We start from the raw sequence: 27,506 nt of genomic DNA on the forward strand, positions 1-27,506 counted from the left end.
TTGTCCCAGCCATTTTCTTAAAATAACTTTGCCCCATTCAACAGAGTCGCGAATTCAAGCCATATAACCCATTTCTTTCAACATGTTGCCACACCGTAAGGTTGACATGAGGTCCAAACACCTTTAGAGCAGTACTGTACACATTCTAGTGCCTCAATAGCACCTCACTGACAGAGTTCTAAACTCCCTCTGTGACTGTGTGACATGCACTAAAGCCAGATGGTGTGCGTTCGAGGGACTGCAACATTTGTAAATGTGAAATGCCATCTAAAATGAGCGAAGGGCATTCCCCCAGGAGGGTCAACAGTCTGTACCAGCTCCATTGCATTTATAACACAACACAACCACTCAGAAAGGCAATCTGCCCCATGTCACTCATGAGACTCCCTCTCATTACGCATTAATTGAAAATAAAAATGTTGTGTGGTAGTATTCATGCTTGGGGTGTTAGAATTGTTAGTAATCTTAATCAGAAAATCTAATTACACCGCCATTGTGGGTGTAAATTGCCTCTTTTTGCTGCTGTGGAGGCTTTCAGCGTCTGCAATAATATGGCCCTACCTCTGTTGAAATTAGAATTATTGTGGAACTAATGCAGCCACAAGAGTCAAATTACATTTAATAATACCCTTTGGATATAGGCTAATTGAAGTTGTCATTTTGTCCAGAAATATAAGCTGCTGTATAGAAATTGATAGTGTTTGTTCTGTGTTCAGCATTAATGTATTGCTGTCCAATTTCACATTTCTATCTTAAAAACTTTGATTGAGAGCAGTTCTCGTCAAAATGTAAAAGTTGCAGAAACCTCTCATTCATAGTTCAACATCATGATAGTTTAATCATGCATTAAAAATGGATAAGAAAACAACATAATTACACAGCTCAGTAATGTTCTATGCCAATGGACTGAATCCAGAAGCACTCTTAAATTGTTCATTTGGCACGTTTTGAAGGTAGAAAGTTATGTCTGTCTGTCTGTCTGTCTGTCTCCAGGTACTCCATAGACAGAAACACAGACCTGGAGCGTTTCTTCAACGTGGATGCTCTGAGTGGTGTCATAAGCACAGCCAAACCCCTGGATCGAGAGGTCAACTCTGTCCACAACCTCACCATCCTTGCCATGGAAAGCCGTAAGTACATGTGCGCATACACACACACGTCTGCCACATCAACGCCTTCCACATCTACGCCTCAAAGTGTGACTAGTTTGTTTTATTAAGGCCCTGCATAAAGTATCGTTGTCCCTTCTATTTTGTCATGTAGCCAACCCTCCCCCATATTCAACGCCCCGCAATGCCACTGCGTCGGCATGGCTACATTAACGTGACGAGCGGGGCTGTCAGGCGAATCTTAATTCCTTAATTCTGACGTAAGGCGGGCGCTGCGACCTCCGGGTCTCTTTGAGTCGTGGTGTGTGTGAGGGGCAAGCTGCTAACTAAGGGCAGGCGCAGGTGAATTATGCTAATGTAACTTGGGGGGAGGAGAGGGGAGAAAGGAGAGGTGCCGGGGTGCCTTTGACTCATCCTTCCATGGCTTTAAGGACAAAGAGGCTCTCGCATTCCTCCCCTTACGTGTCTTTTTGTAAAGCAAAACTTTTTGTGGAAGGTACTACGCAGAGCACAGACCCCATCGCACACTCAATGTTGTCAAAAATGTTGAGATTCCTTGTAGGCCTATTTGGCGGGGAAACGGTGAAGCCAGCTCTATAGCCTATTGCCTGTTTCTGTTAATTAGTATTTTATTAAAGAATGTGAAACAATGTTGTTTCTGTTTGCTGCTTTTCATTAAATCATGCATAGCTGTTCTTTATATGGCCTTAAAAAAAAAAAAACATATGGCCAGAATATTATCTATAGGCTATTGCATACCGAATTTTTATGAGTTATGAAAATAGAACATTTCATGCAGGAAAAATCAATCTGGTTAAAAAAAAATCACATGACTATAGAAACTAAAACATTGTGATTTTAGAGACACAAAGTAACAGCCTATGATTAAAGGGTTAGGCTATACTGGGCTCTCACCATCATCACCATCATTATTCACATCATTCCTATTCAATCAAGTCACAATTATCAGATTTGGTATTGACATCAGTGAGCAGGCTTTCCGAGTGAGGAGACACATGGGTAAGCCTGCCAACGGAAAACATCTGAAAACAAAAATTATTATGAAATTTGGACCACAAAAATCCAATGTTCATATAAAATGTCTGCCTTTTCCCCTACTTTTTAACAGTCAATAAGTCCATTTAATATAGAACAACATCACAAAATATTTTAGTCTCAATATGATGCAGAAAATGTTGGTTATTTCAAAAGAACAGAATACAATATTTTGAGTTGACTGTTTAGGCTATTATACTAAAGATTTATCCAAGGTTCAACTATAAAGGCAAGGGCATTTTTTTAAACTATTTTGATACTTATCTCATGTCTTGATAATATGAATGAGATTCATATTTAAATCAGTATTTGTCCATTTCTCCCATAGTTCCTATTTTCAATAAAAAAAAATTGACATACAGTATATGCATGACAGATTCACAAGACTATAACATTTAAATCATGCATAGGTGTTCTTTATACGGCCTTAAATACATTTAAACTCAGCAAAAAAAGAAACGTCCCTTTTTCAGGACCCTGTCTTTCAAAGATAATTTGTAAAAATCCAAATAACTTCACAGATCTTCATTGTAAAGGGTTTAAACACTGTTTCCCATGCTTGTTCAATGAACCATAAACAATTAATGAACATGCACCTGTGGAACAGTCGTTAAGACACTAACGGCTTACAGACGGTAGGCAATTAAGGTCACAGTTATGAAAACTTAGGACACTAAAGAGGCCTTTCTACTGAAAAACACCAAAAGAAAGATGCCGAGGGTCCCTGCTCATTTGCGTGAACGTGCCTTAGTCATGCTGCAAGGAGGCATGAGGACTGCAGATGTGGCCAGCGCAATAAATTGCAATGTCCGTCACAGGGAGACAGGACGGACAGCTGATTGTCCTCGCAGTGGCAGACCACATGTAACAACACCTGCCCAGGATCGGTACATCCGAACATCACACCTGCGGGACAGGTACAGGATGGCAACAACAACTCACCGAGTTACACCAGGAACGCACAATCCCTCCATCAGTGCTCAGGCTGTCCGCAATAGGCTGAGAGAGGCTGGACTGAGGGCTTGTAGGCCTGTTGTAAGACAGGTCCTCACCAGACATCACCGGCAACAACGTCGTCTATGGGCACAAACCCACTGTCGCTGGACCAGACAGGACTGGCAAAAAGTGCTCTTCACTGACGAGTCGTGGTTTTGTCGAAGGAATGAGCGTTACACCGAGGCCTGTACTCTGGAGCGGGATTGATTTGGAGGTGGAGGGTCCGTCATGGTCTGGGGCGGTGTGTTACAGCATCATCGGACTGAGTTTGTTGTCATGGCAGGCAATCTTAATGCTGTGCGTTACAGGGAAGACATCCTCCTCCCTCATGTGGTACCCTTCCTGCAGGCTCATTCTGACATGACCCTCCAGCATGACAATGCCACCAGCCATACTGCTCGTTCTGTGCATGATTTCCTGCAAGACAGGAATGTCAGTGTTCTGCCATGGCCAGCGAAGAGCCCGGATCTCAATCCCATTGAGCACGTCTGGGACCTGTTGGATCGGAGGGTGAGGGATAGGGCCATTCCCCCCAAAAATGCCTTAGTGGAAGAGTGGGGTAACATCTCACAGCAAGAACTGGCAAATCTGGTGCAGTCCATGAGGAGATGCACTGCAGTACTTAATGCAGCTGGTGGCCACATCATATACTGACTTTAACTTTTGATTTTGACCCCCCCTTTGTTTAGGGACACATTATTCAATTTATGTTAGTCACATGTCTGTGGAACTTGTTCAGTTTATGTCTCAGTTGTTGAATCTTGTTATGTTCATACAAATATTTACAGATGTTTTGTTTGCTGAAAATAAACGCAATTGACAGTTTCTTTTTTTGCTGAGTTTAAATCATTTTCACCTCTCATTGCTCCCGTTGTTCCCATTTTCAATAAAAAAATATGCATGAGAGATTCACAAGACTATAACATTGAAATGTTGTAAAGTTCTGCCTTACCCTGGCTGGTGAGGACACTCATGTGAAGACATTGAATAAAATGAATTACAACCATTTGAAAAATCAGCTGATGGGTTCAAGTTCAATGTCTACTTTCACAAATAAATGCTTATTATATTAATAGGTAAACACTGCCATTAATACAAGGAACGAAAAGTGTTTTATGTCACACGATTTTGGACAAGTAAAATGTTATTAGAATGTATAAAAATAAACTAGAGTCGATGTCCACACCCTGCTGAAAAATAATTCGCATAATAATAGAAAAAAACATACAAATATGTCAGTTTAAGCTAGCGATATCATTTGTTTTGCATTGGAGATGCGTCTCAATCCACCACATCTGCCGATGTCGCACATCCGCATCTGCGGTGAAAAGTGACAGAGCTAGAGCGGTGTTTGTCAGACCATGTGACATCCCGAAAATCTGTCTTCTCACAAAATAGCGTGGCAAAGCAATTCACTTTTTGTCCTGAATACAAAGTGATATGTTTGGGGCAAATCCAATACAACACAGTGCAAAGTACCATTCAAGCATAGTGGTGGCTGCATCATGTTATGGGTATGCTTGTATTCGTTAAGGACTGGGGAGTTTTTCAGGATAAAAAATAAACGGAATGAAGCTAAGCACAGCCAAAATCCTAGAGGAAAACCTGGTTCAGTCTGCTTTCCACTAGACAGTGGGATATTAATTCACCTTTCAGCAAGAAAATAGCCTAAAACACAAGGCCAAATCTACAATGGAGTTGCTTACCAAGAAGACAGTGAAGAACAAGCTAAACACCTTCTCTGCCCCCTTTGTGGAAAACACAGTGCTGCCGACGCGGGCCACCGCCTCTCATGAGGACTGTGAGCTCTCGTTCTCAGTGGCCGAAGTGAGTAAGACATTTAAGCGTGTTAACCCTCGCAAGCGTGTCAACCCTCAGAGCATGTGCAGACCAGCTGCCTGGAGTGTTTATAGACATATTCAGTCTCTCCCTATCCCAGTCTGCTTCAAGATGTCCACAATTGTGCCTGGACCCAAGAAAGCGAAAGTAACCACTAAATGACTATTGCCCTGTATCACTCACTTCTGTCATCAAGAAGTGGTTTGAGAGGCTTGTTAAGGATCAATCACCTCCACCTTACCTGACACACTAGATCCACTACAATTTGCATACCACCCCAACAGATCCACAGATGACGCAATTGCCATCGCACCGCACACTGCCCTATCTCATCTGGACAAGAGGAACACCTATGTAAGAATGCTGTTCATCGACTACAGCTCAGCCTTCAACACCAAAGTGCCCTCCAAGCTCATCACTAAGCTCGGGGCCATGGGTCTGAACCCCGCCCTGTGCAACTGGATCCTAGACTTCCTGACTGGCCGACCCCAGGTGGTGAAGCCCCCTCCTGTACTCCCTGTTCACCCATGACTGCGTGGCCACGCATGTCTCCAACTCAATCATCAAGTTTACAGACGACACAACAGTGGTAGGCCTGATTACCATCAACAATGAGACAGCCTACAGAGAGGAGGTGAGGGCCCTGGCAGAGTGGTGCCAGGAAAATAACCTCTTCCTCAACGTCCACAAAACGAAAGTGCTGATTGTGGATTTCAGGAGACAGCAGAGGGAGCATGCCCCCATCCACATCGACGGGACCGCAGTGGAGAATGTGAAAAGCTTTAAGTTCCTCAGCGTGCACATCACTGTCAACCTGAAATGGTCCATCCACACAGACAGTGTGGTTAAGAAGGCAAAACAGCACCTTTCAACCTCAGGAGGCTGAACAAATTTGGCTTGGCCCCTAAGACCCTCACAAACTTCTACAGATGCACCACTGAGAGCATCCTGTCGGGCTGTATCACCGCCTGGTGCGGGAACTGCACCGTCCGCAACCGCAGGGCTCTCCAGAGGGTAGTGTGGTCAGCCCAACGCATCACCGGGGGCACACTGCCTGCCCTCCAGGACAAAGGCCAAGAAGATCATCAAGGAATTCAACCACCCGAGCCACGGCCTGTTCACCCCGCTACCATCAAGAGGGCGGAGATAGTTCAGGTGCATCAAAGCTGGGACGATTAACAGCTTCTATCTCCAGGCCATCAGACTATTAAATAGTCACCACTAGCTGGTCTCTGCCCAGTACCCTGCCCTGAACTTTAGTCACTGTTACTAGCCGGCTAACACCCGGTACTCAACCCTGCACCTTAGAGACTGCTGCTATATGTACATAGTCATTGAACACTGGTCACTTTAATAATGTTTACATACTGTTTGACCCACTTTTATATGTATATACTGTATTCTATTCAAGGCTCATCTTATACTTTATAACTACTGCTGTACACACATTTTCTAGTCATATACTGTCCATAATGTCTATACACACCATCATATATATATATATATATATATATATATATATATATATATATATATATATATATATATACAGTTGAAGTCAGAAGTTTACATACACCTTAGAAAAATACATTTAATCCTACAAAAAATTCCCTGTCTTAGGTCAGTTAGGATCACCACTGGGAATGTGAAATGTCAGAATAATAGTAGAGAGAATGATTTATTTCAGCTTTTATTTCTTTCATCACATTCCCAGTGGGTCAGAATTTTACATACACTCAATTAGTATTTGGTATCATTGCCTTTAAATTGTTTAACTTGGGTGAAACGTTTCGGGTAGCCTTCCCCAAACTTCCCACAATAAGTTGGGTGAATTTTGGCCCATTCCTCCTGACAGAGCTGGTGTAACTGAGTCAGGTTTGTAGGCCTCCTTGCTCACACAAGCTTTTTCAGTTATGCCCAAATATTTTCTATAGGATTGAGGTCAGAGCTTTGTGATGGCCACTCCAATACATTTACATTTTAGTCATTTAGCAGACGCTCTTATCCAGAGCGACTTACAGTTAGGTGAATACCTTGACTTTATTGTCCTTAAGCCATTTTGCCACAACTTTGGAAGTATGCTTGGGGTCATTGTCCATTTGGAAGACCCATTTGCGACCAAGCTTTAACTTCCTGACTGATGTCTTGAGATGTTGCTTCAATATATCCTCATAATTTTCCTTCCTCATGATGCCATCTATTTTGTGAAGTGCACCAGTCCCTCCTGCAGCAAAGCACCCCCACAGCATGATGCTGCCACCCCCGTGCTTCACGGTTGGGATGGTGTTTAAGGCCAAACATAACGATGGTCATTAAGGCCAAACAGTTCTATTTTTGGTTCATCAGACCAGAGGACATTTCTCCAAAAAGTACGATCTTTGTCCCCATGTGCAGTTGCAAACCGTAGTCTGGCTTTTTTATGGCGGTTTTGGAGCATTGGCTTCTTCCTTGCTGAGCGGCCTTTCAGGTTATGTCGATATCGGACTCGTGTTACTGTGGATATAAATACTTTTGTACCTGTTTCCTCTAGCATCTTCACAAGGTCCTTTGCTGTTGTTCTGGGATTGATTTGCACTTTTCGCATCAAAGTACGTTCATCTCTAGGAGACAGAACACGTCTCCTTCCTGAGCGGTATGACGGCTGCGTGGTCCCATGGTGTTTATACGTGCGTACTATTGTTTGTACAGATGAACGTGGTACCTTCAGGCGTTTGGAAAATTTTCCCAAGGATGAACCAGATGAGAGAATGCCAAGAGTGTGCAAAGCTGTCATCAAGGCAAAGGGTGGCTATTTGAAGAATCACTTTTCTGGTTACTACATTATTCCATATGTATTATTTCATAGTTTTGATGTCTTCACTATTATTCTACAATGTAGAAAATAGTAAAAATTAAGAAAAACCCTTGAATGAGTAGGTGTGTCCAAACCTTTGACTGGTACTGTATACAGTGCATTAGGAAAGTATTCAGACCCCTTCCCTTTTTCCACATTTTGTTACGTTACAGCCTTATTCTAAAATGGATTAAATAAAAAAATGTCCTCATTAATCTACACATAATACCCTGTAATGACAAAGCGACAACAGGTTTTTGGACATTTTTGCAAATGTGTTAAAAATAAAAACAGAAATACCTTATTTACATAAGTATTCAGACCCTTTGCTATGAGACTCAAAATCGAGCTCAGGTGCATCCTGTTTCCACTGACCGTCCTTGATGTTTCTACAACTTGATTGGAGTCCACCTGTGGTAAATTCAATTGATTGGACAGGATTTGGAAAGGCACACACCTGTCTATATAAGGTCCCACAGTTGACACTGCATGTCAAAGCAAAAACCAAGCCATGAGGTCGAGGTAATTGTCCGTAGAGCTCCGAGACAGGATTGTGTCGAGGCACAGATCTGGGGAAGGGTACCAAAAAATGTCTGAAGCATTGAAGGTCCCCAAGAACACAGTGGCCTCCATCATTCCTAAATGGAAAAAGTTTGGATCCATCAAGACTCTGCCTAGACCTGGCCGCCCAGCCAAATTGAGCAATCGGGGGAGAAGTGTCTTGGTCAGGGAAGTGACCAAGAACCTGATGTTCACTCTGACAGAGCTCCAGAGTTCTTTTGTGAAACTTCCAGAAGGACAACATTTACAAATGTCTCCGGAAGGTGGTGAGTGACTCCGCTGTCTCCTCTGCAGCACTCCACCAATGAGGCCTTTATGGTACAGTGGCCAGACGGAAGCCACTCCTCAGTAAAAGGCACATGACAGCCTGCTTGGAGTTTGCCATTAGGCACCTAAAGTTCTCTAAGACCATGAGAAATAAGATTCTCTGGTCTGATGAAACCAAGATTGAACTCTTTGGCCTGAATGCCAAGCGTTACGTCTGGAGGAAACCTGGCACCATCCCTACGGTGAAGCATGGTGGTGGCAGCATCATGCTGTGGGGATGTTTTTCAGCGGCAGGGACTGGGACACTAGTCAGGATCGAGAGAAAGATGAAAGGTGCAAAGTACAGAGACATCCTTGATGAAAACCTGCTCCAGAGCGCTCAGGACCTCAGACTGGGCCGAAGGTTCACCTTCCAACAGGACAACAACCCTAAGCACACCGCCAAGACAATGCAGGAGTGGCTTCGTGACAAGTCTCTGAATGTCCTTGAGTGGCCCAGCCAGAGCTCGGACTTGAACCTGATCGAACATCTCTGGAGAGACCTGCAAATAGCTGTGCAGCGATGCTCCCCATCAAACCTGACAGATCTTGAGAGGATCTGCAGAGAAGAATGGGAGAAACTCCCAAAATACAGGTGTGCCAAGCTTGTAGTGTCATACCCAAGAAGACTCGAGTCTGTAATCGCTGCCAAAGGTGCTTCAACAAAGTACTGAGTAAAGGGTCTGAATACTTATGTAAATGGATATTTCAGTTTTTTACTTTCAATACATTTGCAACAATTTCTAAAAACCTGTTTTTGTTTCGTTATTATGGGGTATTGTGTGTAGATTGGTGAGCGGGAAAAAACAAACAATTTAATCAATTTTAGAATAAGGCTGTAACGTAACAAAATGTGGAAAAAGTGAAGGGGTCTGAAAAGTTTCCGAATGCACTGTATATTTGTGTTCATGACTCTGACATTGCTCGTTCTAATATTTACAGTATATATTTCTTAATTCCCTTCTTTTTTGGATTTGCATGTATTGTTTTGTATTCTTAGGTATTACTGCACTGTTGGAACTAGAAACATAAGCATTTCGCTACATCCGTAATAACATCTACAAAATATCTGTACTCGATCAATAGAAGTTGATTTGATGTTCCTTAGTGGCCGAGTTACAGTTTTGACTAAATCTGCTTGAAAATCTATGGCAAGACCTGAAACTGTTGGTCTAGCAATGATCAACAACCTTTTTGAAGAATTTTTAAAATAATAATGGGAAAATGTTGCACAATCCAGGTGTGGAACGTGCTTAGAGACTTACCCAGAAAGACTCAAAGCTGTAATCGCTGCCAAAGGTGATTCTAACATATATTGACTCAGGGGGTTGAGTACTTATCTAATCAAGATATATTAGTGTTTTATTTTTCATGATGTTTTATTTTTTTCAAAAAATGACAATTAAATACATTTTAATCCCACTTCGTAACACAACAAATGTGGAAAAAGTGAAGGGGAGTGAATACTTTCTGAAAGCAGTACAGTAGCAGCACCGTATGTGATGAGACAAAAAAGTTAGCGCGAAAAGGGTCAATGCAGATAGTCCGGGTAGATATTTGGGTAGCTACAGTTTTTAACTAACTATTTAGCAGTCTTATGGCTTGGGGGTAGAAGCTGTTCAAGGTCCTGTTGGTTCCAGACTTGGTGCGTCGGTACCGCTTGTCATGCAGTAGCAGAGAGAAAAGTCTATGACTTTGGTGGCTGGAGTCGTTCACAATTTTTGGGGCATTCCTCTGACACCGCCTGGTATAGAGGTCTTGGACGGCAGAGAGCTCGGCCCTGTGATGTACTGGGCTGTACGCACCACCCTCTGTAGTGCCTTGCGGTCGGATGCCAAGCAGTTGCCATACCAAGCCATGATGCAGCCAGTCAAGATACTCTCAATGGTGCAGCTGTAGAACATGGGGGGCCCATGCCAAATCTTTTCAGCCTCCTGAGGGGGAAGAGGCGTTGTCGTGCCCTCTTCACAACTGTGATAGATCCTTAGTGATGTGGACACCGAAGAACTTGAAGCTCTCGACCCGCTCAGCTACAGCCCCGTCGATGTGAATGGGGGTGTGATTGGCCCTCCGTTTCCTGTAGTCCACGATCAGCTCCTTTGTCTTGCTGACATTGACGGAGAGGTTGTTGTTCTAGCACCCCACTGCCAGGTTTCTGACCTCCTCCCTATAGGCTGTCTCATCGTCGTCGGTTATCAGGCCTACTACCGTCATGTCGTCGGCAAACTTAATGATGGTGTTAGAGTCGTGCGCGGCCACGCAGTCGTGGGTGAACACAGAGTACAGGAGGGGAGTAAGCACACACCCCTGAGGGGCCTTCGTGTTGATGGTCAATTTGGCAGATGTGTTGTTACCTACCCTCCCCACCTGTGTTGAATGCTGAGCTGTATTCAATTAACACTATTCTCACATAAATGTTCCTCTTTTCCAGGGGAGAAAGGGCAGTATGGAGTGCAATAGAGATTGCGCCATCTGTGGGTCTGTTGGGGCGGTATGCGAATCAGTCTTCTCCTCTTTGCACAAATAGTCACAAAACCAAACATGGTAATCACCATCACTGAAGGAAATGCCTTGTGATTCAACAACAAATATAGGCCTAACGCGAATGCTCAAATAATACTTATTCCTCTTGTCTCGATATAGTAACACATAGGGAGTAAACATCTTTAATAATAACTTTGCTAAATGTCATAACAGCCCTTCACTAAGGAGTCGTTGGCCAGACTTCTATTATCTTCACAGTGGAAAGCGAGAGCTGTAGAATCAGGCGTCCAGGCAGTCTCTCTCAGAGCCCAGGACGCCTTTTTACACTATTTATAGTAAATGGGCTTTTTGTGACAAAAGAGGGCAGAGGAGCAGTTCTTCTGGCTAAGGGATCTTGTTCATTTGAGCCGAGTCGGTCAGCGCTCACATTTCATCTGCACTCCGACTCTGCTCGGAACATGTCAATGACAACAAATCTGTGCCCCGGGGTGCCACGCGTCCTTTTTACTACTGTCAAATCAGCCGCTCCCGAATGTCAGCCAGAGCGCCATCTCTCCTGTCAGTGTGGCTGCCGACGCCAGGCTAAATCATCGTCCATCCAGGCTCTCAGACGCCAGCCATTTATATTCAGTGCCACATTGGTGTCAGAGAGGGGAGCCAGTGGTGGAGCCTGTGGCGCCAGATGCTCTGTACTACAACTACACAGTCACCTGCATCTGAAATGGCATCCTATTCACTACTTTTAGTAGAGCTGGGTTCTATATAGTGCACTATATAGGGTGTAGGATGCCATTTTGTTTGCATCCCTAGCCTTTACCACCACAGTTCTTGCTCCACTCCAATCATAATTAGCTGCCTGATCATGTTGGCTGATCCTCACCAGAGCAACTAAGGATGCCAGTTCACAGAGAAAGCCTTGTATATTTGACTAGAATTAGCTCATTTTGCTCGCATCTTTGTGATTCATTAAAAAGACATGAGAAAGCTTGATAGTAGGGAAAGTGGATGAGGATGACAAAGTTAAGACAGGGTAAAGTATTGAAAGTTAGCTGGAATCAGCTATGATATGAACTTGTTCTCTCTCTCTCTCTCTCTCTCTCTCTCTCTCTCTCTCTCTCTCTCTCTCTCTCTCTCTCTCTCTCTCTCTCTCTCTCTCTCTCTCTCTCTCTCTCTCGCTTTCAGATGATCCAACCCAGATTGGAAAAGGTTTTGCAGTCATTACAGTGCTGGACATCAATGACAACTCTCCAGTATTTGCCATTGAGTATGAGACCCTCCTGTGTGAGAATGCAGCTCCTGGACAGGTGAGAAACTGAAGATACTGTACATTTTCTGATGAGGAAGGAAATGATTGGTACGGTACTGCATCAACCAACCTTTTTGATTCAGTTCATATTTACTATCCATTGCTTATATACTTTTAACATTTCAGATATTTAATAATTTAGTGTGCTCTTCACACACTGTTTGATTCCCATTGGCAGCCTACTGCCTTTGGAAACCAATGTTCCCAATAAAACTTGAATCGGCCCCAGACTGTGTCCTCTTTCAAAGCTTGAGGAAATTTCAGGGAGACACTTTTAGATCAAATTGCAGGTATTGTTGGTGTTTGTATCCTTCATTAGCGATGTTACAGTCATTTCTGCTGCTGCTGCCAGCTGAATTAATGACAGTGTTTGAATTTGCCCGTGGCTCTACAATGATATCATAGAGTAACATAATATTTCATGCTGGGGTGGAGTGGGTGTCTGGCCGAGTCTGATTCCTCATTCACAGTGTGTGTGTGTGTGTGTGTGTGTGTGTGTGTGTGTGTGTGTGTGTGTGTGTGTGTGTGTGTGTGTGTGTGTGTGTGTGTGTGTGTGTGTGTGTGTGTGTGTGTGTGTGTGTGTGTGTGTGTGTGTGTGTGTGTGTGTGTGTGTGTGTGTGTGTGTGTGTGCGTGCATGTGTTTCTGCGTGTGTGTGTGTATAATTAGAGGATCAGTGTGGCGGGCACTGGAGCGGAAAATGTATCACAACATTATGCAAATGAAACGGGAAGGCTGGAAGTTAGTTTCAGAAAGGCGTGTCAGGCGCTTCAGCCGTGCAATACATTCTCTCTGTGTTTAGCATTTGGCCTCATTGTCGCCAAATGACTGCTGCGATGGCGATTTGTCTACTCCTGGCATTTGGAAAATACAATCAGAGGGGGGAAAAGGCAAGCATGTAGAACTGAATAAGTACGATTGATCAAAATGATGCATTGATTTGGGAAGGGCTATTAGGCCTGTTTAAATATGTTATTTGCATTCCCCTTGATCACAGGGGGATGTACAAGAATAGCAAAATGATTTCATTTGGAAAGTGAAAGCAGTTTTATGTAGCCTACACATTCGTCCTGTGACCACAGTATGGTATAAATCTGTTATGCCATGGGAGCCAGTTAACTCTTTGGGATCGTTAAAGGCTATTTCTGATATTGGTCGTTTGGTAGTCCCTTTGACGCAAAACTGAATGAATAACTTAACCAGATCCACAGACTTCTGTTGCCCATCTCTGATCAAGTAGATTGTTCTGTCAATTAAGAGTTTCACCTGAAATCAGGCAGTTCAGTCATGTTCACTGTGTTGACATTTCTTGTTCTGACTTATTTAATGATCTCACTCCACAAATGAGGCATTACCTAGGAGTGAAATTATAATTTTCTTGATTGAGGTGTTTGAAAATATTACATTGTTGTGTTGAGATGTTGGACTATATTGTAGAGCATTCCATCTCCAGTCCATGCCCTTTGAAAAGCATTATTTTTAAGACACTTTGCTTTTTCCCTTTTAATAAAAAGCTCTCTGCTGCACTTTAACCTAGCCTAAACATCACATGCATTTGTCCTTGTCACACCATGATACATGAGGAAATTGCTTTGCCTTTACGTGCCATCACCCTCCAGGGCCTGACTCAGAGTAGGAGTGCTGATCTAGGATCATGTCTCCCCTGTCTGTGTAATCTTATTCATTACGATCTAAAAGGCAAAACTGATCCTAGATGAGCAGTGCTTGAATCGTTTTCTTTCAAATCCTTGATTGAGCTTGCCTGGCAAAATCTGACTAATGGAATACTCCCAAATCTTCAAACCACCAGTCTCTCTGGCTCTCCAGGCAAGATCAATCAAACACTTAAAGGATTTTAAAGTAAATACTATTTGAACCCAGGTCTGGTCAAAGCAATGGCCTACTTACAGTGGGGGAAAAAAGTATTTAGTCAGCCACCAATAGTTATCCCACTTAAAAAGATGAGAGAGGCCTGTAATTTTCATCATAGGTACACGTCAACTATGACAGACAAAATGAGAAGAAAAATCAAGATAATCACATTGTAGGATTTTTTATGAATTTATTTGCAAATTATGGTGGAAAATAAGTATTTGGTCAATAACAAAAGTTTCTCAATACTTTGTTATATACCCTTTGTTGGCAATGACACAGGTCAAACGTTTTCTGTAAGTCTTCACAAGGTTTTCACACAAGGTTGCTGGTATTTTGGCCCATTCCTCCATGCAGATCTCCTCTAGAGCAGTGATGTTTTGGGGCTGTCGCTGGGCAACACAGACATTCAACTCCCTCCAAAGATTTTCTATGGGGTTGAGATCTGGAGACTGGCTAGGCCACTCCAGGACCTTGAAATGCTTCTTACGAAGCCACTCCTTCATTGCCCGGGCGGTGTGTTTGGGATCATTGTCATGCTGAAAGACCCAGCCACGTTTCATCTTCAATGCCCTTGATGATGGAAGGAGGTTTTCACTCAAAATTTCACGATACATGGCCCCATTCATTCTTTCCTTTACACGGATCAGTCGTCCTGGTCCCTTTGCAGAAAAACAGCCCCAAAGCATGATGTTTCCACCCCCATGCTTCACAGTAGGTATGGTGTTCTTTGGATGCAACTCAGCATTCTTTGTCCTCCAAACACGACGAGTTGAGTTTTTACCAAAAATTTCTATTTTGGTTTCATCTGACCATATGACATTCTCCCAATCCTCTTCTGGATCATCCAAATGCACTCTAGCAAACTTCAGACGGGCCTGGGCATGTACTGGCTTAAGCAGGGGGACACGTCTGGCACTGCAGGATTTGAGTCCCTGGTGGCGTAGTGTGTTACTGATGGTAGGCTTTGTTACTTTGGTCCCAGCTCTCTGCAGGTCATTCACTAGGTCCCCTCATGTGGTTCTGGGATTTTTGCTCACCGTTCTTGTGATCATTTTGACCCCACAGGGTGAGATCTTGCATGGAGCCCCAGATCGAGGGAGATTATCAGTGGTCTTGTATGTCTTCCATTTCCTAATAATTGTTTCCACAGTTGATTTCTTCAAACCAAGCTGCTTACCTATTGCAGATTCAGTCTTCCCAGCCTGGTGCAGGTCTACAATTTTGTTTCTGGTGTCCTTTGACAGCTCTTTGGTCTTGGCCATAGTGGAGTTTGGAGTGTGACTGTTTGAGGTTGTGGACAGGTGTCTTTTATACTGATAACAAGTTCAAACAGGTGCCATTAATACAGGTAACGAGTGGAGGACAGAGGAGCCTCTTAAAGAAGAAGTTACAGGTCTGTGAGAGCCAGAAATCTTGCTTGTTTGTAGGTGACCAAATACTTATTTTCCACCATAATTTGCAAATAAATTCATAAAAAATCCTACAATGTGATTTTCTGGATTTTTTTTCTCTCAATTTGTCTGTCATAGTTGACGTGTACCTATGATGAAAATTACAGGCCTGTCTCATCTTTTTAAGTGGGGGAACTTGCACAATTGGTGGCTGACTAAATACTTTTTTTCCCCACTGTATTATGTCTTCCCTCACTCCTGTAAAAGGGCCAGGCCAATGTGTCATGGTTGACCCGTTGAAACATATGTACCACACATGTTTTCTTTAGACAGAACTCGTTCAAAAGCTCCATCTTGTTTTTTTTAGTGTCTACACTCTGAAAAATGCTGGGTTAGAAACAACTCAGCGCTGACTAAATAGTGGACAGAACACACATTGGGTAATTTTTTTTAACTAGCCTCGTCACGAATCAGGCTTCTCTAAAACGGGAAACCTGGGGAAGTTCCATGGCAGAAATCAGCTAAAGAGGGGTCGGAAACCCGGTGTAAATCAGTGACGCCTAGCGTCAAAGGTGCTCACCAGATTAATGCCGTAGGAGCGCCTGTCAACAAAACAAGTACGGGTGACAAAACATTTTAGAATGTTTGCAGCACACTGGTTTTCACAGTATTTTTCTGTTATTTAGAGATAAGCTAAAGTTGCAGCAAGAGGGGAGAAATGGTCTACAATGCCGGCCATATCAATATTTTTAATTCTGACATTTCTGAAGTGATATTTGGCTGTAAAGGCTAGCATGAGGGACAAGAAGTAGCTAGCCACAATGTGGTTTGTTTTTAGAAAAGTCAGCTAACCTTGTAAGCTACTTAGGTATAGCTAACTAGCTAGCTACTCGCTAGTGAAATTTCTCTCATGATTATAAAGCCAACAAAATGTTAAGAAAAACAGCATATTAGTGACCTAAAAGGTTAGCTATGTTAGCCCAGTCGCTAGCTTATCCAAGGTCAGTGATACATAGAGCAACCATGTACTGTCTATCTATGGGAACAACAGCAATCATGTTGCAAGCAATATTGCTAAAATGATTGAATGAAATAAAATAAACCTCATCCAATGTTACCTGTAGTGCTCACCTTCTGTAGCCTAATTGTCATCTCCTTATTTTCATATTGTACCTAAATTACAAGGGTTAGATTTACACTAAACAATTTTGTCAGCACTTAAAAGGTGTACAAAATCTTGTATATGGTTTGCCTCATGTAGATTGTCTACTGGTATCATTTTTTAAAATTGAGAACATATAGCTCAACATGTGTGAGTTTAGCTATTCCAGCATCAGATGACAGAGGCTCATAAGGCCAAGAATGCCTTCATACTGTAGGCCTATGGCTGCATTAGTGTTGCATGCCATGTGATATGCTGCAAAATGGATACACATACTGTAGCTGATAGACTGACAGTGACAATCAAATAAAACAGATTGGAGAGCTTACAACAAGACAAAAAGGAAATGTTCATTTGAGAATATAACACATCTCCTCTTTATTGCAGGATTGTGATGGATGATTAATCCACATTGACACTAGTTCATTTTAAATAATAGTTTAACAATTAAAACTTAACTTCAAAGAATCAACACTTCATCATTTAAAAATGTACAAATAACTCATATGGAAAGAAACAACAATAGATAATTGAGTAGTAACAAGTAGGCTAATATTACTAAAGCATGATTTCAGGTGAGAAGAAAAAAAACTCCATGCCAACGTTGCTCCACTGATCCCTGATCTACTGGGTGAGCAGACTTATTTTATTCCAGCTCAGCAATAGCACACTTGATTATCAACTCATTACATTTGCTAAGTTGAATCAGGTGTGTTATTTCTGGGCTGAAAAAAAAATGTGTTTACTTCATTGAATAGGATCTCCCACTGCCTGTTTTTTGGGTCCTTACAAAAACTAAATAATGGGCATTTTTCACGATATTTTAGGTGTAGCAAAGTGCAGCCAGCAGCCATGTGTACGAATAGAGACATGGAAAAAAGTCTGTCAACAGAGGAGTTTAGAACATGTTGTGACATTTGACTTTACCAGCATAATCCACTTCCAATTTCAATAAATATAAATCGCAGATTGACGGCCACACTTGATTACTTGAAAATTAGCAGCGGACCATTCAAACCGTTTTTGTAATCAAAAATTCTCCAGACCTCCAAGGGAGGCGTAACAACGATGTGATTTTGGAGGTATGGCAATGCAAGACTATTTTTGACCCAACCAGTTGGGCCACTTCGTTGGGTTATTGAGCTAGGATTCACAAGGTCAGATCAGAAGAATAGAGGCATGGCTTAGTAGGGCCGTGGCTTTTGGATAGTTGTTTGTGGCCACCCGTGAGAGTAAATGTCATTCCAATTAATCTGTTCTGTTGCATTGTCCACATATGTTAAGGTAGAGCACTGACACATGAGGCGTACACAAGTTGAGTTCCTCAAGTGCATATGCGTATCCATTTGTTATAAGTATGTACATAATGTTATTAATTTTGTATATAAATATGTAATGTGCAAAAATATTGACCTTAAGTTTATATTTGCAGTACACAAACATAACGAACAGGAATTACATTTACTCTCACAGGTGGACAAAACTTACAACATTGTTACTTCAATATTATAACTAAGTAGTAACATTGGGATATGCATAGGCACTTAAGGAACTCACACACTTGTGTAAAACTTAAAGCTACAAAAGTGTCAATGCTCAACCTTAAAATGTGCTGACAATACAACAGAACAGGTTAACTGGAATGATATTTACTCTTACGGGTTGCCAAAAATAACTATTGGAAAAGCCACACCTCTACTTAGCCACGCCTCCAGTCTTCTCATCTGACCTTGTTGAATCATAGCTCAATAACCCAGCATCAACAACCCAATTTAAAGAAAACAATGGGTTGTTTGTGACCCAACTGGCTGGGTCAAAATAACCCAATGTATGTTCTGTCCAATATTTACCCAAATTGGGTTGTTTTTAACCCATCATTTTATTGAGTGTACTGCCTGTGGCATTATGCAAATGTCCCAAAAAAAAAGAAAAGAAAAAGAAGGGGGAAAAGTTGACATTTGATAAAAACCCTATTTGAATAAGAAGGAGCCATCAAACTGTCTGTTCAGTATCAGGATGGGTGGACATGTTAGCCTTGCAGCTGTACAATGCAAAGCAGAGCCTCCCTATCTTTTTAATGAATGTGTTTCTCTCTATACGGCCACCCTTGGGTATGGAACAGCAGAGAGCACACAAACATACTCCTATAGACTCTATCTGCACATGGGCGGCCGCCTTCCCACTTCCCAACAAGCTTAGTTAAAACCTACAGCCGCCCACTGTAGAACTTCTCCCCCATTGGCCTGTAAGATTAAAAAATAATGTTTGCCGTTCGGCTCGGGCACTGTAGCTCTGTGTGGCTCTGTAGCACAGATTAGCCGGGAGCGCGGTGGTTGGAATAACCTGCCATCGTTCAGGCCTAATTAGGGTCCGTCTCGTGGCACTGGTTCTCTCCAGAGACGCCACTTGTTACGGATCATCGGTGCGTCTGTCTTCTGCCATATATTAATTTATATTACAAGGAGAGGAGGGGGAAGAGGGAGAGAGCAGAGAGGTCACACGCTTACAATCATTTCCATCAGTGTAGCCATTATGTAAATGAGTGGACTTTCTTGGCATTCTGCTGCCCCCAATCTGCCACCCTGCTCCCCACCCCACCCCACCCCTTCCCTCCCCTCCCCTCAACACACAGCCCCCAATAGACCTTGTCCCACCAAGTATCCCCTTACTTTGTTTTGTTTGTTTTAGTTTTCTGTTGGGTTCCTCTATTGATTGAAGAAGGAAAACGAACAGAAGTTAATCATGGCTACCAGAGTGAGGTTGATATTTTTTCTTCATTATTTAAATCTGTTGCTCAAAGGTGTAAATATTTGTCATTATTTTATAAGAATTTCTTCTATTAAAATAAGTGTGTTTTCACGTATTGTACTTCTTCCTGTTCTAATTACAATTCATTATAGGTGTTTCTTGAAGATGATAGTCAGAAACAAAACATTTAATTGAAGGGGGGAGTCGGAAACAACAATGTCATGACACACGTGTCAGGAGAGGGAGAAACAGGGACAGTTCAGTTTAATCTATAAAAAGGGTGTACCACGATTCAAAATAGTCTATATGGTTACCCTCAACAGCATCTTAGCTCAGGTGTTCAATGTTCTCAGACAGACGGGTAGTGTCAGGTACACTGAGTTTCTCTCTTTCTTTATACATTTTCCAATAACCCCGGGTCTCTTTTTCAAATGACCCCCGCAATATACAAAAATACACATATTTAGCAGGTGTCACAGTACTGATGTGGATGCAGTGGTGAAGTCAGGCGCAGGACACAGCGGATAAGTCAAAACGACTTTACTGAAGTAATTGAACAACATACAAAATAAATGGCCTCGAAACACCGGAGGCGAACTAATACGCGAATTGCGTAAAAACACTCATAAACAAAAGTACCGAGCCTCGAAACAAACGACAGGCGGACAATAACACACAACCACAAAACATAACACAGGGAAACTTATAGGTGACATAATCATGACAGAATACGAAACAGGTGCACTAAACTAGACATGACAAAACAAACATCGAAAACATCAAACGGTGGCAGCTAGTACTCCGGGGACGACGAATGCCGAAGCCTGCCCGAACAAGGAGGAGGAGCAACCTCGGCGGTATTCGTGACAGTACTCCCCCCTTGACGCGCGGCTCCAGCCGTGCGCCGACCCCGGCCTCGGGGACGGCCAGGAGTACGCGGAGCAGGGCGCGTGGGATGATTATGGTGGAACTCCGTCAGGAGGGAGGGATCTAAGATGTCCCTCCTAGGCACCCAGCACCGTTCCTCCGGACCGTATCCCTCCCACTCCACAAGATATTGTAGAACCCCCATCCGACGTCTCGAATCCACGATGGACCGGACTGAGTACGCCGGAGCCCCCTCGATGTCCAGTGGGGGCGGAGGAGTCTCTCTTATCTCACTGTCCTGGAGTGGACCAGCTACCACCGGCCTGAGGAGAGACACATGGAACGAGGGGTTAATGTGATAATCATTAGGCAGTTGTAACTTGTAGCATACCTCGTTCAATCTCCTCAGGACTTTAAATGGCCCCACAAACCGCCGACCCAGCTTCCGGCAGGGCAGGCGAAGGGGCAGGTTTCGAGTCGAGAGCCAGACTCGATCTCCAGGTGCGTACACTGGACCCTCACTGCGGTGGAGATCGGCGCTCGCCTTCTGTCTACGGATAGCCCGCTGCAGATGGACGTGTGCAGCGTTCCACGTCTCCTCCGAGCGCCGAAACCACTCATCCACCGCAGGAGCCTCGATCTGGCTCTGATGCCATGGTGCCAGAACCGGCTGATACCCTAACACACACTGGAAAGGGGTCAGGTTAGTAGAGGAATGGCGAAGAGAGTTCTGGGCAATCTCTGCCCAAGGGATATAACCCGACCACTCCTCCTGCCGGTCCTGGCAATACGATCTCAGAAACCTACCCACATCCTGGTTCACTCTCTCCACCTGCCCATTACTCTCAGGGTGAAAACCCGAGGTAAGGCTAACCGAGACCCCCAAACGTTCCATGAACGCCCTCCAGACTCTAAAGGTGAATTGGGGACCTCGATCGGACACTATATCCTCGGGAACCCCGTAGTGCCAGAAGACGTGGGTAAACAAAGCCTCAGCGGTCTGTAGGGCAGTAGGGAGACCCGGCATTGGGATGAGACGACAGGCCTTAGAGAACCGATCCACAACGACCAGAATAGTGGTATTCCCCTGGGAGGGGGGTAGGTCAGTGACAAAGTCTACCGAGAGGTGAGACCACGGCCGTTGTGGAACGGGCAGGGGCTGTAACTTCCCCCTGGGCAGGTGTCTAGGCACCTTACACTGAGCGCACACTGAGCAGGAGGAGACATAAACCTCCGGTAGTAATTGGCAAAACCCAAAAACCGTTGCACCTCTTTAACAGTGGTTGGAGTCTGCCAATTACGCATGGCTGACACACGGTCAATCTCCATCTCCACCCCTGACGCGGACAACCGATGACCCAAGAAGGAGATGGACTCCTGGAAAAACAGACATTTCTCTGCCTTGACATACAAGTCATGCTCCAACAGCCTACCCAACACTCGGCGTACCAGGGCTACATGCTCGGCTCGTGTAGAAGAGTACACTAGAATGTCGTCAATGTACACGACCACACCCTGCCCATGCAAGTCCCGGAAGATCTCGTCCACAAAGGATTGGAAGACTGAAGGAGCATTCATTAACCCGTATGGCATGACGAGATACTCATAATGACCCGAGGTGGTACTAAATGCTGTCTTCCATTCATCTCCCTCCCTAATGCGCACCAAGTTGTAAGCGCTCCTGAGATCCAGTTTTGTGAAGAAACGCGCTCCGCGTAATGATTCCGTCATACTCGCAATCAGAGGAAGAGGATGTCTGTATTTAACAGTGATCTGATTGAGATTACGGTAATCAATACACGGGCGCAACCCTCCATCCTTTTTCTTCACAAAAAAGAAACTCGAGGACACAGGGGAAGTGGAGGGCCGTATGTATCCCTGTCTCAGAGACTCGGCTATGTATGTCTCCATAGCCGCCGTCTCCTCTTGAGACAAGGGATACACATGGCTCCGCAGAAGTGCCGCACTCCTTGAGAGCCCTCTGTTGCCACGAAATGGTGGGGTCATGGGCGATTAACCAAGGAAGCCCCTGTACCACGGGATAAGCAGGGGAGTCGATCAGATACAACTGAATAATCTCTTCATGACCCCCCTGCGTCCTCATCTTAAGTGGCGCTGTGACCTCCCTAATCAACCCAGATCCCAACGGACGGCTATCTAGGGCATGGATAGGGAAGGGTGCATCAACGGGCAGGAGGGGAATCCCTAACTTCACACACAAATTACGATCAATGAAATTCCCAGCTGCGCCTGAATCGACTAGCGCCTTATGCTGGGACTGAGATGCAACCTGAGGAAATACTACAGGTATACAAAAGTGAACAACATTGAGCTCTGGGTGAGTTGGGCGCCTACTCACCTGGAATGACTCCCCAGTGCGCGACCTGTTGCCTCGAACCCCTGGAGACCCTCCCCAGCACCTAGCCGCAGTGTGTCCTCTACGACCACAGTTGGTGCAGGGGACGGCCTCCCTCGGAATCTCTATCCTCCTCTCTCTAGCGCCAGCACCCCCGAGCTCCATAGGGCTTGGCTCGGAGGTGCTGGGGGATGGAATGGACGGCCCCAACTCTGGACGTCCGCGGGTGGCCAGCAGGGTATCCAGACGGATTGACATGTCCACCAACTGGTCGAAGGTTAGATTGGTGTCCCTGCAGGCCAACTCTCGTCGAACGTCCTCACGCAGGCTACACCGATAGTGGTCGATGAGGGCCCACTCATTCCACCCCGCATCCGCCGCTAGAGTCCGGAAGTCCAGGGCGAACTCCTGTGCGCTCCTCTTCCCCTGTCGAAGGTGGAACAGACGCTCCCCCGCCGCTTTACCCTCAGGGGGATGATCGAAAACAGCCCTGAAGCGGCGGGAGAACTCAGCATAGCTGATGGTGGCGGCGTCTATTCCCCTCCATTCGGCATTGGCCCACTCCAACGCCTTGCCGGAGAGACAGGAGATGAGGGCGGAAACGCTCTCGTATCCCGAGGGCGCCGGGTGTATGGTTGCCAGGTAGAGTTCCACTTGAAGGAGGAACCCCTGACACCGGCTGCGGTGCCATCATATGCCCTCGGGAGCGAGAGCCGAATCCCACTGGACTCCAGAGCTGGTATGGTGGGGCTGACCGATGGTGGTGGTAAGGTAGGAGGAGGTGTGGGCAAGCCTCCTCTCTCCCATCGGCGCAGGGTGTTCATTACTTCTTGCATGGCGGATCCGAGTTGCTGGATCCTGGCGTCCTGGCAGCTGACCCGATCCTCCAGCGACTCGGTTCCCGCCGCTGCTCCTGCTGACTCCATAGTGTAAAGGTGTGTTATTCTGTCACGGTACTGATGTGGATGCGGTGGTGAAGTCAGGCGAAGGACACAGCGGATAAGTCAAAACGACTTTACTGAAGTAATTGAACAATATACAAAATAAATGGCCTCGAAACACCGGAGGCGAACTAATACGCGAATTGCGTAAAAACACTCATAAACAAAAGTACCGAGCCTAGAAACAAACGACAGGCGGACAATAACACACAACCACAAAACATAACACAGGAAAACTTATAGGTGACATAATCATGACAGAATACGAAACAGGTGCACTAAACTAGACATGACAAAACAAACATCGAAAACATCAAATGGTGGCAGCTAGTACTCCGGGGACGACGAACGCCGAAGCCTGCCCGAACAAGGAGGAGGAGCAGCCTTGGCGGTATTCGTGACAGCAGGTCACAAATTAAGATCTTAAAAATACCATAGTGGACTAAATGTTCCAACTTCAGCCTGCACTCAAAAAAAAATCTGGGTTAAAAACAACCCAGTGCTGGATAGAACACACATAGGGATATTTGTTACCCACCAGTTGGGTCACTTAAAGGCTCTGCATGGTCAATCCGAAGTCTGCAGCGGCCTTAAAATACAGGACCTTCTGCCCCCACCTACCGTCAACCAATCATGTCAATGAGGAGCTATACGAAGCAATACGGAGCTATAAGGAGCCCTCTGCATTGTTAAAACATTTGGGAGGTGCACAGTGATGCGGTACAGAGCTCAATTTGGCCGCTGCATGCCTCTGGAGGCTCTGCAATTGTGTCACACCCTCCATACGGAGCCTCCGACCACATTTTCGGATCAAGCATAAATTGGCTTTTAGTTGGGTTATTAAGCTATGATCCACCGGGTCAGATCAGAAGACTGGAGGCGTGGCTTAGTAGGGGTGTGGCTTCCAGATTGTTATTTTTGGCCACCCGTGAGGGTAAATGTATTTCCGGTTAATCTGTTCTGTTGTATTGTCAAAACACGTTTAGATTGAGCTCTGACACTTCTGTAATTTATTGAGGCTTACACAAGTTCAGTTCTTCAAGTGCTTATGTATATCCAAATGTTGGAATAGTAACCACTTTGTTAGGATATTTAAATAATATTGTAAGTTGTGTATTAAGATATTTAATGTGTTAAAGTATTGAAGGGACATTTGTATTTGTAGTGTATAAATGTAACATAAACAGGAATGACATTTACTCTCATGGGTGGCCAAAGATATCTATCTGAAAGCCACATCCCCAATAGGCCATGCCTCTTGAAAATAACCTATGGATTACATTAAAAAAGACCCATCATAAAAGTGAATAAAAACCCAACTGATGGTTAAATTAACCCATGTTTGGGTAATCCAAAGGCGTGGCCAATTGAGAGTAAAAGTCATTCATGTTCATCATGTCAAGTTTGTACACTGTACATTTAAATGTTCCTTCAATATTTTTACACATGATATACACTACCGTTCAAAAGTTTGGGGTCACTTAGAAATGTCCTTGTTTTCGAAAGAAAATAAGAAAAAAAATAACATCAAATTGATCAGAAATACAGTGTAGACATTGTTAATGTTGTAAATGGCTATTGTAGCTGGAAACGACTAATTTTTAATGGAATATCTACATAGGCGTACAGAGGCCCATTATCAGCAACCATCAGTCCTGTGTTCCAATGGCACGTTGTGTTTGCTAATCCAAGTTTATCATTTTAAAAGGCTAATTGATCATTAGAAAACCCTTTTGCAATTATGTTAGCACAGCTGAAAACTGTTGTGCTGATTAAAGGAGCAATAAAACTGGCCTTCTTGAGACTAGTTGAGTATCTGGAGCATCAGCAATTGTGGGTTCGATTACAGACTCAAAATGGCCAGAAACGAATAACTTTCTTCTGAAAATCGTCAGTCTATTCTTGTTCTGAGAAATGAAGGCTATTCCATGCGAGAAATTGCCATGAAACTGAAGATCTTGTACAACGCTGTGTACTACTCCCGTAACAGAACAGCGCAAACTGGCTCTAACCAGAATGGAAAGAGGAGTGGGAGGCCCCGGTGCACAACTGAGCAAGAGGACAAATACATTAGAGTGTCTAGTTTGAGAAACAAATGCCTCACAGGTCCTCAACTGGCAGCTTCATTAAATAGTACCCGCAAAACACCCGTCTCAACGTCAACAGTGAAAAGGCGACTCCGGGATGCTAACCTCCTAGCCATATCTCAGACTGGCCAATAAAAATAAAAGATTAAGATGGCCAGTCTGAGATACAGCTTTTTCTTTGCAACTCTGCCTAGAAGGTCAGCATTCCAGAGTCACCTCTTCACGTTGAGACTGGTGTTTTGCGGGTACTATTTAATGAAGCTGCCAGTTAAGAACAATATTTAAATACTATGACAAAGTGACAACTATCCCAACGTTGGGAGATGCATATGCACTTAAGTAACTCATACTCTTGTGTAAGCCTCATTAAAGCTACAAATGTTTTAGTGCTCAACCTTAATATGTACTGACAATACAACAGAACAGGTTAACCGGAATGACATTTAATATCATGGGTTGCCAAAAATAACTATGTGAAAGCCAAACCCCTACTAAGCCACGCCTCCAGTCTTCTTATCTGACCCAGTGGAGCATAGCTCAATAACCCAGCATCAATAACCCAATTTATAGAAAACAATGGGTTGTGTGTGACCCAACTGGCTGGGTCCAAATAACCCAACGTGTGATCGGTCCAATATTTACCCAAATTGGGTTGTTTTTAACCCAGCATTTGTTTTGTGTACCCACATGAAAAAATACTATAGTATACTATGGTATAAATACTATAGTATTCACTGTAGTGTTTTTGCTGACTAAAATCTGCAAAAACACTACGGCGAATACTGCAGTATTTAATGTAGTATACTGTAGTATTTACTATAGAATTTTACAGTATACAGTTGTGGTCAAAAGTTTTGAGAAGGACACAAATACAAATTTTCAGAAAGTCTGCTGCCTCAGTTTTGATTATGGCAATTTGCATATACTCCAGAAAGTCATGAAGAGTGATCCGATGAATTGCGATTAATTGAAAAGTCCCTCTTTGCCATGAAAATTAACTTGATCCCCAAAAAACATTTCCACTGCATTTCAGCCCTGCCACAAAAGGACCAGCTGCCATCATGTCAGTGATTCTCTCGTTAACACAAGTGAGAGTGTTGATGAGGACAAGGCTGGAGATCACTCTGTCATGCTGATTGAGTTAGAATAACAGACTGGAAGCTTTAAAAGGAGGGTGGTGCTTGAAATCATCATTCTTCCTCTGTTAACCATGGTTACCTGCAAGGAAACATGTGCTGTCATCATTGCTTTGCACAAAAAGGGCTTCACAGGCAAGGATATTGCTGCTAGTAAGATTGCACCTAAATCAAAAAAAATTCGGATCATCAAGAACTTCAAGAAGAGAGGTTCAATTGTTGTGAAGAAGGCGTCAGGGCGCCCAAGAAAGTCCAGCAAGCGCCAGGACCGTCTCCTAAAGTTGATTCAGCTGTGGGATCGGGGCACCACCAGTGCAGAGCTTGCTCAGGAATGGCAGCAGGCAGGTGTGAGTGCATCTGCATGCACAGTGAGGCGAAGACTTTTGGAGGATGGCCTGGTGTCAAGAAGGGCAGCAAAGAAGCCACTTCTCTCCAGGAAAAACATCAGGGACAGA

At 44.0% G+C, this 27,506-nt stretch overlaps 1 protein-coding gene across 1 annotated transcript in view; it reads left to right on the forward strand.

Annotated features, from left to right (window-relative positions):
• The window catches only part of LOC311102932 (cadherin-7-like), a gene marked incomplete at both ends in the record, with an annotated part of 130,456 nt that overhangs the window by 77,608 nt on the left and 25,342 nt on the right, over nucleotides 1–27,506 (forward strand). The window contains 2 exons of the mRNA XM_084144424.1: nucleotides 994–1,130; nucleotides 12,367–12,488. Coding sequence (XP_084000550.1) covers nucleotides 994–1,130; nucleotides 12,367–12,488 — 259 coding nt within the window. The remainder of the gene's footprint in view (nucleotides 1–993; nucleotides 1,131–12,366; nucleotides 12,489–27,506) is intronic.

The sequence above is a fragment of the Coregonus lavaretus genome, assembly GCF_964263955.1.
Source record: "Coregonus lavaretus genome assembly, chromosome: 2".
Classification (NCBI taxonomy): Eukaryota; Metazoa; Chordata; class Actinopteri; order Salmoniformes; family Salmonidae; genus Coregonus; species Coregonus lavaretus.